The sequence below is a fragment of the Ictidomys tridecemlineatus genome, chromosome 7 (assembly GCF_052094955.1).
Source record: "Ictidomys tridecemlineatus isolate mIctTri1 chromosome 7, mIctTri1.hap1, whole genome shotgun sequence".
In the NCBI taxonomy this organism is placed as follows: Eukaryota; Metazoa; Chordata; class Mammalia; order Rodentia; family Sciuridae; genus Ictidomys; species Ictidomys tridecemlineatus.
The window spans coordinates 30,636,388-30,651,006 of NC_135483.1; the positions used below are offsets into that span (position 1 = coordinate 30,636,388).

At 34.4% G+C, this 14,619-nt stretch overlaps 1 protein-coding gene across 2 annotated transcripts in view; it reads right to left on the bottom strand.

Moving 5' to 3' along the window:
• The window catches only part of Oxr1 (oxidation resistance 1), a 381,332-nt gene that overhangs the window by 289,112 nt on the left and 77,601 nt on the right, over nucleotides 1-14,619 (bottom strand). For both annotated transcript variants that reach the window (XM_021724665.3, XM_078016782.1), the window contains one exon: nucleotides 13,006-13,162. In XM_021724665.3, the coding sequence (XP_021580340.1) occupies nucleotides 13,006-13,028 (23 nt within the window). In that variant the 5' untranslated portion in view covers nucleotides 13,029-13,162. The remainder of the gene's footprint in view (nucleotides 1-13,005; nucleotides 13,163-14,619) is intronic.

Sequence of the window (14,619 nt, forward strand, 5' to 3'; positions counted from 1 at the left end):
TGACCTTTATTTTTCTCATTTTGTAACAAGAAGTTTTGTAACTGACTGTCCCTTGTCTATAATCCCAGATTGTGTTCTACGTGACCTAATGGCTTCATTCTCGAACATGTTCTACAATTTTAGGTAAATGTCTGTAAATGTCAGGCAATAATTTATGAGGATAAGAGACAGAAGGGCAAGAAGGGGACAGAAAAAGAACATTGGTATGAGGAAATTTCCCTAAAGAGCAGAGAGGTTAACATTAAGTTATTGAGGATGAATTTATTGAATTTTCAATCCTCCTGCCTCAGAATTCCCAGTAGCTGGGATTACATACTGTCCCTTTATCTGTATATTAGTGAGTTTTTTCTTATTTATAGGATAAGATCATAGTATTTTAAATGTAACTTTCAAAAATTTCATAATTCTGTATATCTTTTATGTATTGTTTAAAATTTTAATTGTGATCAAAACCAGAAAATACAACTTGCTGTCTCAAAAAAACAAACAAAAAAAAACCAGTAGAGATTAAAAATCAAAAGGACAAAAAAATAGGACTAAGTATGCTTTATTAAGTTTCTACCTCATTTCAAATGAGCCACAACTTTAAATCACAACTGGAAATATAACCACAAAACTCCTCTGTGACAATGACCAACGTCTGCATACAATAGACAGAACAGTCTTTGTTCTTCTTTAAACCAAAATCTTCAACCCATACTCTTCACACTCTCTGTTCTAATGCCTATCTGGGAATCAGACTTGGGCCTTTGGTGAAGGTCCAGTCATTTGTTGAGCACTGGGTTGTAGATTATGTAGGACAACTCTATCCCAGTCCTGAAAGTTGGATGTCTAGCAGGTATTTGAATTGGAAGGTAAGTTTCAAATATCTTCTCCTACACGTGTTGGTAACAGTTATCACACGATACTTGATTTCAATCGATAGCATTTATAACTTGTCAAATATAATAAGCATTCCATATGTCTGTTTTATTTTTCCAAATGTTTAAACTCTGAATTGAAAGAAAAAAATGGAGGAATATCAAGCAAATTCTCTTCTAGAAAATTTCTTTCTCTTACACATTCCATGAGAACCTACAAGTAATAAAAATGAATGTTTTCTCAATGTAAGCAAATTAATAGATACACCGCAAATCATTTCATAGCACCATCTTTACAATTCCTTTAAATATCCAACTAGTTTTCCATGAAAACACTAAGGGGAATATTATGAGTTGAAAAAGATCATTGAAGTTTCAATGAGTCTGATTCTATGCAAATTCTGAATCTGAATGCAATTTTAAGATACTATAAAAACCTTAGGGGAAATGTCTAAATGAAAATGCATCCAGGGACATTACTTAGTTCGAATTTCAATTTCTTTTGTCACAGTCGTGAAAGCATTTTGTATTAGAAATCTAAAACCAAAGAGCAATTAACCTAATCTTCTTTATTTTATTTATTTTTTGTCAAACATCCGAGTAGAACCAAGGTTTTTTGTTTTTTATTTTTTCCTTTTTTTTTTTTTTAACAGCAGGAGTCTAACACGCTAATCCATAAAGCTAAACAACCATCTGGAATAATACTATCTCTCCTACAGGAGATTTATCAGTCAGAAAACATGGTGATGTCTCAGAACCTCAGCTTTTCACAACAGAAATCGTGGGCCTGGTGCACCTGGCCCTTTGGGAAATCATCTGTCAGTGGAGATTATTCCATCTCTATGGTTGCTACCGCTCTGCAGTTCTGACTACTTAGCACTGAAGTTGTTAAAATCATGCACCATTTTACGTAAACAGATCTAGATCAAAGGAAAATATTCACTTGAGTTCAGCGACATACTTGAAATTAATAATTTCAACTCGCTAAATATAATGCAAGTGAACTTGTGAGAGAGGATGTGAGAGTATTTAACTTTCCAAATTCTGGGGAATTAAAATACATTCAAAGAGTCAAGCCTAGTTATTATGAAAAAGAGATGTTTCTTAATGCTTGGAAAAAACATTAGCGAGTTAAATAATATTGAGAAATTAACTAATTTTGACTATAATCAAAAATGATTCTTTACAAATTACTAATGAGAACATTTTAATGTCATCTACTGATGAAATCGTAATTATTAATGAAAAGAAAAATGCATAAATGATAAATATAGCGATAAAGCAGTAACAGGAAAAAGATAATTATAATTCTGTGGAGATTCTTCCTAGATATCAAAGGGAAAAATATCCACAGGAAGAAGGATAGATTAGCCATAAGTCCTTATATAGGTAGAGACTTACACATGTCTAATAAAAGAAAACTTCAATAGGTTAGATATTTGATAGGATCATTTTACTCCATTCTAGGCAATCAAATTATGTTTAATTTCTCTCGATATAATGAATCAATCAAGCCACACTGCCAAATGAAGGTGGCAGATATGCATGAATGATTTCTTTTCTAATCTGAAACATATACCACTGACATTAATACTTAGGAGCCAGTTTGAAATAATTATCAGTGTACCAGGAGCTCCAGATTTTTGATTTTATTGTTTAAATAAAGACACACACAAAAAAAAAATGGGGAAAGGGTGGAGATCAACATCATATATCTAAGTTCCATCTGTAACTAGTACCATAAAAAAACCATTTTACCACAAAATATAGAAAGGTTATAATCTTAAAATAAACATGATTTTTTTTCTAAGAAATGACACCTAGTAATTTTATAGGAACATTCTCTCAATAACATATGTTGGCATTTGGAGGAACATCTGTTTCCTCACTACAACTGCACACACATTAAACAACTGGTATATAGTAGAGAATTCATTGCTTAATGCTATTTTGTGTTTATATATTGAGAATAGTCTTAGCATTATAAGCCTAAAATGCAAGTTGGGCAGTGACAATATAGTCTCAATTTGCACAATTTACAAAAACATTCATTTGTCTACTTTAAAAATCCTTAGTGCAAGATGAAATGTCTTTATAGATTAAATCTCTTTTATATTAAGCCTGCAATTATTTAGATGTATTGTTAACTTTTCTAAATGAATAATAATGTGAAATAGGCTGTATTCATGAAAAGGGTTTTTCATGATCTCATTATTTTTCTCTCATTATAACATCTGATTAATTATATGTCCAGTGTATATAATAAGAATTGCCTCACTTCCATAAACTTTTAAGGTCACGGAGAGATCCTTCTGAATTTGGAAATCAGATCGCATCAAGACTGCTCTCAACATTCAGTTCTTCCCTTTATTGTGTTTGCATTTTATATGAGATTTCACCTGTAACCCGGTGCCCATCACATATAGAGTATAATCCAGTCTTTCTCTCAGGCTGCTTAGTTCCTGCTACCCTTTAAGCTCAGTTCCAGGTCTCTCCCCATTGTTGGCTGCTTTCCATCTGCTGGCTTCCATGATGGGTCCTCAGACTCTTCATGTTCCAGTGCCAGGGCTCTGCCCTTCAGTTTCTCTTCCTGAATGGCTTTCCTCTAACAGCTGGGTGACTCAGTCCTCTTCTGTTTCAATGTCACCACCTCTGAAGGGCCTTTCTTACCGATTCCCGTACTCCATCCTTTCACTCTGATTGATTATTCTTCAGGATGCATGTTGCTGTCACAATCATGTCTATTCAACTCTCTATAACTACCATCAGCACTGGAATTTAAGCTTCATGAGAAGAGGAATTTGTGTTGAACATTCTAACTACAACATCAAAAACTGTAAATTACATACACTTGAAAACACGTGTTAAATGAAGAAATGGATAAACAGAAATATTTTAAAATTTTCTAATTTGCACAAAATAATATGGTGTCCATCTATAGACAATTAAACTACACTAGTTTGTCTGCTTGTTCTTGAGTTATTTAAAAATTTCTATTCATTCACAAATAATAATTTGTGAAGGAATTATTCTGAAGAGTTATAACAACTTACTCTTAGAAGTGAAACATAAAACCAAGTATCAATGGGGTGAACTATTTTAATGAACAACTAATTTTGCTAGAAAGTGTTTTTTAATTATTATGTTTTAACTGGAAGAGTTTTAAAATCAATCTGAAATAACCTCACAATATTAAAAACAAACAGAAAATAAACAAAATCCAATAAATAAACAAGAATGAGAGTATACACTAGGAAAATGCAATAGTTGATATTTTATACACCGATGGCAACTGATGTTAAAAACTTCGAAGTTGATTTTATTTGATAATGCTGAAAATAGTACATATTAAGCTATACAACTATTTTAATAACAAGTTTCATAGATCTTTCACTGATTTTTATATTGATCATTAAAAGTCAAAGGGGGCAGACATTTAGCAACTCTTGGTTGGGACAGACTGTGGTTTTACATTAAAGCTTCTACAATCTAAGAAAATATTGGTGGGATTATTCACTGTAGTTCTTTCACATTGTAGTAAATTATGATTCTTCCAAGATGACGAGAAAACTTCTTTCAAAGTGTATCAAGATTAGCAGCCATTATGAAGGCAAACGACAACAAGTGCTGGAGAGGATGTGGGGAAAAGGATACTCTTGTACATTGCTGGTGGGACTGCAAATTGGTGCAGCCAATTTGGAAAGCAGTATGGAGCTTCCTGGGAAAGCTGGGAATGGAACCACCATTTGACCCAGCTATTGCCCTTCTGGGACTATTCCCTGAAGACCTTAAAAGAGCGAACTACAGGGATACTGCCACATCGATGTTCATAGTAGCACAATTCACAATAGCTAGACTGTGGAACCAACCCAGATGCCCTTCAATAGATGAATGGATAAAAAAAAAAAATGTGGTATTTATACACAATGGAGTATTATGCAGCACTAAAAAATGACAAGATCATGGAATTTGCGGGGAAATGGATGGCATTAGAGCAGATTATGCTAAGTGAAGCTAGCCAATCCCTAAAAAGCAAATGCCAAATGTCTTCTTTGATATAATGAGAGCAACTAAGAACAGAGCAGGGAAGAAGAGCAGGAGGAAAAGATCAACTTTAAACAGAGACATGAGGTGGGAGGGAAAGGGAGAGAAAAGAGAAATTGCATGGAAACGGAAGGAGAACCTCATTGACATACGAAATTACATATAAGAGAACTTGAGGGGAAGGGGAAAAAACAAGAGAAAGAATTAAATTACAACAGATGGGGTAGAGAGAGAAGATGGGAGGGGAGGGGAGGAGGAATAATAGAGGATAGGAAAGGTAGCAGAATACAACAGTTACTAATATGGCATTATGTAAAAATGTGGATGTGTAATTGATGTGATTCTGCAATCTGTATTTGGGGTAAAAATGGGAGTTCATAATCCACTTATATCGAATGTATGAAATATGATATGTCAAGAGTTTTGTAATGTTTTGAATAACCAATAAAAAAAGAAAAAAAGTGTATCTTTATATTCTTTGACCTCAATGATATTCAAAAGGAAGATGATACACAGGAGCCACTGTCAATTCTTCAAAAGTACATGATTTAATGTCTGTTTTTTCCCCAGTGCTAGTGAGGGAGATATAGAAAGGCTTAGCAGAAAAGCTTAGCAGCCAGGGCAAAATGGCAAGTGCAGAACAAAGGAGCATGGATGGATGGGTCTTCTGATGATGTCAATTTCCTGCTTAATGAAAGCAGGGGACCCAATCAAACACACACTTCCATCTATCTCTGTCTCTCTTTTCCTTCTTCTTGCTTGCTATATCTATGTCCTGTTCTTCAATTCTTTGCTGAACAGAGCCAACAAACCCAGCACCCCTAAACACTACTTGTGAGTCGGTAGTGATCACTTAACTACTTCTAATGACCGTGACCAAAACGGCAAGTTTGAGAAGGAGGGGTAGGCAAGGTCACAGGTGCAGGCTTTGGCCACAAAGGAGAACAGACCTAACTAGTTCCTAGAGGAATTAAACCTGTAGCCTTAGCCTCATTAACTCCCGAAGGGAAAAAAAAAACATCCAAGTCAAAGGCCAATACCAAAACTTACCAGACTATACCCCTCAAAGAAGTGTTTTATATCTAGTTGGCATTGTTATTGAAGAACAAAAATAAAATAGTCTGTTTTACTAATTATTTGATTTTTCAAGGAGAAATAATTTGAGGTGGATATAAGGAGGAAAATATTCAGGAGGTTTCCTGTAAATGTTTAATTTTCAAAAGACTATTGTATTTATTAATTAATTAGTTTGTTTGTTTGTTTGTTTAATGTGGTGCTGAGGATCAAACTCAGTGCCTCACCCCTGAGCCACAACCCCAGTCCTCAAAAGACTATTTTAAAAGGCATATTGCTCAAAGCTAAAAATAGCTGAGAATTCTAAAATTATGATGTATTTTCTAAGAAGTGTCAATCTCAAACTCTAATAGTATTAATCATTTTGATAATGAAAGGGTTTCAATGTAAAAAGCCATATTAGGAACAGAAAACAATGAAAACTTGCACAATTTTGTACAATGATTTTAAGCCAAAGTTGTACTTTACCTTAAAGTTTCATGTAATTTGGGAGACACATTTTCATTTTTCTTGAGCTTCTGTTTTGTCCATTTTATTCTTTCTTCATTTCTTCTAGGATATTTACATCTAATTTATTCTCCCCTAAACTTAACTTACTTTACTCCCTTTCTCTTCATTTACCAACTGACCATTATAATTATAACTACTCTTAACATGAGGATTCTTTGATTTTAGTCTCTCAAATCCTCTCTCTACCTTAATTTAATAGTCATTCATTAATATGATTCAATTTAATTATATTTCCAACTAAGCTTCTATCACACAGAAATCTATATTTTCAATTAGAAATAATGTTTCATATATATGTATAACCTTTCTTTTTTATTCTTCCACAATTATAGACTGTTGATGATTCTGATCTTTTATCTTTTAATGCAAAACTGGGGCTAAACTCTTCTTTCAACCACATTTCCTCTCTTGAATTCTGATTCCTCCCAAAATAGGGACAATTAAAGTTTCTACTTCCTCTGCCACTGCAAATATATTACTACTGCTCCTGAGAGCTTACAGTATAAGAGCTTAAGTAGGACAAGCAGTTTGCAAATTCTGATTGCTCTTTCTCTCCTCCCCAGAATAAACTGGTTCCTTCTGTCTCTCCAGAATTTTCTTTTCCTGAATACAGGTACCAAAGATGATCATGGAATGATTCATTTCTTCATTTATTAATTAAATCACTTAGATATAAATAAATGTGAATAATCTAACAAAGCAGTTTCTGCATTTCTAATTTTGGATTTTTCTCAATCCTGGGATTCTACAATTATGAATAACTTTTTATTTACTATTTTTAATAAACAAAAGAATTCAATTTAGTTTGTATCCTCTTTTTGAGGGGTATTGACCTTGCTAACATTCATAATAACATTTTAAACAATATGCCTATTCAATGAAGATCATTCACCATTTGTAAATTTAGTCAATACATTGATAGCTTACACAATCCAGAGTTATTTATACTTCCAGTGTCTAGACATGCATAACAGATTGTTTGGTGACTTTTAACATATTCTTCTAGTGAACTGCAAATAAATATTTCTTAGACAATTATCAGCATATTGCTCAATGTTTAAAGGAATTAAATATAGTGAAAGTGTTAGTACATAGTATGGGTCTTTTTCTAAAATACAAAATGGAGATAAATTTATAAGATACATTCTCAAAAATGTATTATTTTCTCCGGGGCACTGATGTCTGAGATACAGGTAGCTATGAAAAAATGGGCTCCCTCTAAACCCTGTGAATGGCACAGTACCTATGTCCTAGCAATATTTTAATTTTGTTCCCTCACAACAGAAGCATTTATAACAGTATAAATGAACATCAGAAGATGAGGCAAGATAAATAACACCACTATCATGTAATGTGAAGTCATTTTCTCCTAATGATGTCACTCTATACTCTTCCATCAAGCAATGGTGGTTGACACTACTCAATAAAAACAGAAGATTGGAAAATATCCCATATGATGTAAGTCCGTTTTTGCAAAAAAGATGTCAAAACATTAGAAAACCATATACCTCTGTGTTTTTAACAATGATTTTCTGTCAATGGTAGGATTCAGGTTATTTTAAATGTTGCTTTATGATATTCTATAGTGTTTTCCTCTTTGCAATTCCCATATTTCTTTATATTTAGGAGTAAATGTGAGAGACACATTTTTACTTCTGAAAAATAAGCCATTTCATTCCAGGTGGAGAAAACAAATATACTTTTTGTTTCCAAAAACATTCTTCTGAGCACTTTTCAATCCTCTGGCTAACATATGAGCCCCATTAGGAGTAGTCATTACATGAAATCAACCTTGCACCACAGCTTAGCACAGGGTATTGTATGCTATAGATGCTCAATGGATTTGGACTGGCTACTTTTTATTTTTTTCAGTGACTTCTTTCTTTCATTCTTGGCTCTAGTTGAATTACATCCATCTCCAACGAATGTCAGACCATCTTTAAGATACTTTGAGACAGAAATGTTTGTGGGCAGGCATTAAAGTGCAAAACAATTTGAGGTCAAAAAGCTATAATTTGGCAAAAACAAATAAGCCATTACTAGGAACTCTCTCCAAATACCAGTCAACATGTGTAAGTGGATGTTGAAAGTGTTGCAGCTCCTGTGGGAACAGAAAGCACTTGACTTAGTAGTGGAGAGTTACTATGAGATGGGCAATTGAATAGATATTGAGGTTGCATTACGGCAAAGTGCTCATACCTCTTTGCTACGCTTCCTTTGTATCAAGATGAAAATCTAACAACTTCTAGAACATAAAGCAACAAGTGGAACTAAGTCTTATATTTTATAGTTATACTAAGACTTTCACTTTTTAGTTTAGAGAACTCACTTTATATAATTTTGTAACATCCACTAAGTTTCTGATAAAAATCAACCTCCTTAGCTTCTCTACTCCAGGAATTAGAGAACTCATCACCTGTTTCACCACTGCCCAAGCCCAATACTGTCTAGTGCCCACTAGTGTTCCCAAGTCCAGATACTCCCTTCCAAGAGAAGCCACAGAACATCCATATTGAAGGAAATTCAGACATTCTGTTTGGAAATGGGAACTAGGACACAGAGCAAGGACATTTCTATGTCGGAAGTAAATTTAGTAGTGAGGGGCACTGATTTGAGCCTGGTTGCCTTCAGTCCTTTACAAACCTTCTACATAGTATCTTCATCATATCAAGCAGGTTACTTGGTTTTCTATGCCTTGCTTTTATTATTATGTAAATAACAATACTACATTCTTCTCAAGGAAATTGCTATCAGGGTTATGTGGGTTAATATTTATAGAATGTCTAGAAGATTGCCTGATATATGGTAAAGGCTATGTAATGATAATATTTGCTTAGTTTACAGGTTACAAAAGTCATACATTTAAAAATATACATATGCATATATTTTATATAAATATTCTAAAAGCATGAAAAGGGGGGATTGATGATTATTGGGAAGGAAGTTCTTCGAAGCTCCCCTTTCCATTATATCATTTCCTTTTTCATTTTACAGTTACAATATCCTTTTTCACTTCTTTGTGGCTTCTTATATCCCCTGTCAATTATCTCTGCTACTGGAGATAATTCTTTCTCTCAAATCATAGCCTGGGAGCTAGCCCCCGTTTGTGTATGTTTACAATAGATCCTGCACATTTTTGTTTCTATCTCAACCAGAATCAACACAACCATTATCTTCCTCTTGTAATTACTTACTAAACAGGATGATACATGGAATATCTATCTGTTTATATCTCCATGTAACTTTTATAATAAATTCCTACAACTCTCCTTTTCTGACTGAGTATGGTTTCCTAGAAACGTGGAAGTATTCTGGATTGTATGTTTTGAGAATCTTCATAAAAAGGTAAATTATTTTACATATTTCTTCAAGTGTCATACATATAACTACTAGAGCAACAAGTTTTTTTTAATATATAAAAAGATAATTTTCCTATGTTGGGTATTTTTAAGCCAGGAGAACTTAAAATTCAATTGGCTGTATACATGGATAGTTGTATACATGAATGTAAGAATTTAAACCATATTTTCTAAATCCCTAGGTTACATATTAGGATGATACTTAGCATACCATATATCCACACTCATTATGTCTCAGAATTAAATTAAAATCCACACATGGAATTGGTTGGAAACTATACACAATGTCATGGTGAGAAGACCAAAATGTCCACCGATGGAAGTATATTTTGATTAAAGGTAGCTATGTACTACATAAACAAGAAAGCCAAGCAGAGGGGAGTCTTAAAAAAGTAGAATTTAGAAGGATCACAGAGATAATTGCTGACAGGTTGACAATAACTTCAGACATGCTTTACTGACAGGTGTGCCCCATCTGGGTTCCTCTGAACAATTCGTGGGAAGCACAGTACTCTCCTTGCTGTGATTATATGATCTTCATCCACCAAACTGCTGGTTAAATCCCCACACAGTTTTCCAGAACAGTTAGAGAATGGACTAGTCAGGACAAATCAAGCCTCCCTGTGCCTAAGGTATATATTTCACTTTAAATGAATACTCTGTGGACACAATTTCAACACAATTTATTTTCCAATATCAGTCAATATTTTCATGTTTGAGTTTCTGGATTTTCAAAACTGAGCCAGATTATGGACTATAATAATCTCATTCAATTAATGTGACTTTATGAATTATTCCCCTAGAGAATGGATGGGTTAATGAGAATCTCTATTCAAATATTTATAAGACAAGGCTTCTCAAAATGTAGACTAGAAACATGTTAGGATATAGGAAAGAGTTATGAAGGTTAAGGTGGAAAAAATGAAGGTTAATGATTCCTAAACTAAGTGTAAGTGACACAAAACAGTGTTTTGTATATTAGGTTTACTTTCTGTTCTCCTGTACCAGCACGGGGGCAGCTGAAGGGCAGAGAGGGGGAAGGGAGTGCCAAACCCTACAGCCTGGTGGGCCGCACTGGTAGAGCAACAGACCTCCCAGCACAGCCATGGATACTGTTGAGGGACATCCAAGCACTGTTTCTGTAACATTGAATCCTGAGATGGTGAAAGAATTCTTACAAATTTCTAACATACACACTCTACAAGATACCCACATCACTTCATTTAGAACAATAGCCTGTATTTACCATTGATTTACCTGCTTTGCATTTTGAATTCACTCATTTCTACAGCATGCATTTACAGAACATCTACTAATTCTAGGAGCAGTGCTAGGCAATTGGTCAGGAAACAGGACATGGAAGCTGAGGGAAACTGTGGAGGTCTCTGTGCTTTGAAAGGTTCTAAATCAAACCACATAACATAAAGCAGTTACTAATAGAGGTACACAAGGACGGTGATGTCAACTCCTCCTAACTATAAACCTGGCCATACTGCACCCTACCTTGAGATGTGACAATCCTCTGGGGGGTTTCTTTGTTTGTTTGTTTGTTCAGGGTTTGTTGTTTTGTACTGGACGATTAATGATTTATTTTTGGTTAGATAAGCAATTGTACAGGGGCGATTAACCACTGAGCCACATCCCCAGTCCTTTTTTTTTTTTTTTTTTTTTTTGTATTTTATTTAGAGACAGTGTATCACTAAGTTGCTTGGGGCCTCACTCAATTGCTAAAGCTAGCTTTGAACTTGTGATGCTCCTGCTTCAGCCTTCTGAGTGGATGGGATCACAGGCATGCGAAACCACACCCAGCCAATCCTCTGTTTTAATCTCCTCTTCTTCTTTCTACTCTTCCCCTCCTTCCCCTTCTCTGCCTTTCCCCCCTTCCTTTCTCCTTTCCTTTTATTTATTTGGCATACCATCTGCTTTTTGAGGAATCACCTCCCATGCATGTTTGCCAGGCGTATACCACCGTCAAATAAATGGATTTGAAATTGCTTAAAAGTTCTACAGAAATAAAGTTTTTAAAAAATTAATAATTTTATTTTAATAGTATAAAAATTGTACAGTAATAATCACAATTTAAATACCTTTTTTTCAATTTTATAGACTATATTTTAACTCTCTTGATTCTTTTATTTATTTACTTGATTGTCTGTTTATTTATTTATTTTTAACTGACTTCTTCAGCACCCAAGCCCGAGGAGGCAGAGAAACATTCTAGGGAGTCCATAACAATTAGGTCCTTCAGAAATACTATTCTAAATTTAAACAAATAATTATATGCTTTGCCCCAAAGAAATTACTTATCTAACAACAAAAAAAAAATTATGGAGCTAGGTTGAATCAGGAAACAACTCTCTAATCTGATTCTATCCACATTCTAGCACAAAATGAAATGGACTCTTAAGGAAATGGAAAAGATTAACAGATTTCTCTTATATTCATGTATTGAATACTGTAAATTTATAGAGATATAACTGATTCAGCTGTTTATATAAAAACCAAAGTTCAATAAAATGTCTTTAAATTCATCCCTGCTAGTGTTGCTCTTCATTGCCATAGAAAAACTGATGATTTTCCAGAAAAGTATCTTTATATTTCTTTTTTAATATTACAGACAGCTTTTAAACATGAACTAAAAGTCAAAGATTATTGAGCATGCCAGCTCTTTAGAGAGATGTATCTATAATGGAATTTTCTCTCCCATATTTGAGTTCCATTCAGTTTAACTTGGGTAGATTTGTTGAAATGTGAAATCTAAAGAAAAAGGCACTGATGAGCAAATATGAATGCTATTCTGACAGCCATATTTAAAACTTGCTAGTTCTACATCAAAAAATATGCCACAGCTAGAGAACACTAAGGGATATTGTATTCCTCCCCTGCCCCACCTTGGTAAAGAGGGAAGAAAGCTACTGGATGGCACTGGGATTCCACAAGAGCTCTAAACCTTTTCCAGAGCCCCAAGTCACTGCACTGACACTGTCAAACTTTTAATTTGGGGTTGCTCTCTTCACCCTGAAATAAGACAAAAATCCCTAGAAACCAAATTTTTGACCTTCTCTTTCTTCCCAAGTTCAAACTGTACAACTCTCTCAAAAAATGTTGCTTGCGATAGACATTTATTAGCATTTAAGTTTAGAAAGAAATTCACTCACCATGATAGATTAGATACAGACATTGCAGCAATTTGCAGAGGAGTCGCCTCTTGATTTCAGAATAGGGAATCAGTAGGTCCACGTCGGAAGACCGCTGGCACCTCTTCACTTCGATACTGAAGGATGCACAAACCACCTACTCACAGTTTGAGAGGACCTAAAAAGGAAAGGAAGACCGTGATGTCTCCTGTATCTGTTCTATATGATTTCTACAGATGTATTTCAGCCAGTTGATATAAGGCACATGAAATCAAACATAATTTTTTTCTGGAAATACAAGACATTTCATAAACCAAAGATAAAATTAAAGCAGCCACATGATGAGATGAATGCCTTACCTTTAAAATCAATTGAACGGTTATTAAAATGTTCATTCCTTGGAGAAGAGAATACAGGGAAACAGTAACATGTGTTTTTGGAGACAACGATTTTTTTCTCCTTAAGATTATGCTCTCTAAATATTTTTATATTTATTATATATTTGTGATAAAAGTATCAGAACAAGGATTCCAATTAATCCATAGAATATACTAAAAAAAATAAATCCTTGGCATGAGTTAGGATCACATCTTAGACTTTAACAACAACAAAAAATCCTTAGCTACAAATAAATCTAAGTGAACAGGAATTTATATTCAGTAGTACAGAGAAGGAAAGCCAGAGTGTACTCACATAACTCTCATTTCCATACACATTTACTGAGCATCTACTGTATATAGGGTCCTATAGATTTCAACTAATTTTTCTTACAGTATAAAGAATTCAGTATTATAGTAGCATTTGAATGAGTTCTTGTCCTTCCATTCATGAAACATTTACAGAGCATGTACTATGTGCACTAATGCTATCACAGGTACAGCTTGAACATAAAGATCCATGAAACATGAAAAGGATAATGGCCCCGCTCTCAAAGAATGAGCCATGTAAATATTTTAACAAAATAGAGAAAGTGCTCTCCAAAAGGCACAGAGCAGGCGTATGGGAGCATAGAAGAGGGGCTTCCATGCAGTCATAGGGAATTGGGAAGAATCTCTCAAGGAGGATGTCCCAAATCACTACTAACAAAGCTTTGTTACAAGTTTCAAAAATAATCCCAAATCAAAATGGCTTAGAAAAAGGCACTTTATTTATCTCTATACAAATAAATCTCAAGTTCAAGGAGGATACAACCACTCTAAGAACACGAAGGATGTGGCTCCTTCTTTCTTGTCATTTCCCCATTCTCAACATGTGCTTCTTCATGGTCTCAGAGGCTGCTGAGCCCCAGAGAATATATCTGCATTCCAGCCAGCAAATAAAGAAGAAGAAAAAAAAAAAAAAAAAAAAGAAGGACATGTCCTAAAATTTACACATGACATTGCTGCTCACATTTTACTGGGCAGAGCTTACTCACTTGTCCATCTTCCTCAAAGGAAGCTATTATTTTAGGCATCTATATGCCCAACTACAACTAAGGGGTTGACAAACAGTTAGGAAGGTGGGGAGTAGAAACTTGGAGAAAACCAGCAGTATCCGCTACATGTTTGAAACTCAATGACCTTAACCTGCAAAGGGTTATGATTTTGTGTCTACTGCAAACAGGTAGACAAGGGACAGAGGGGAGGTGGAATAAGC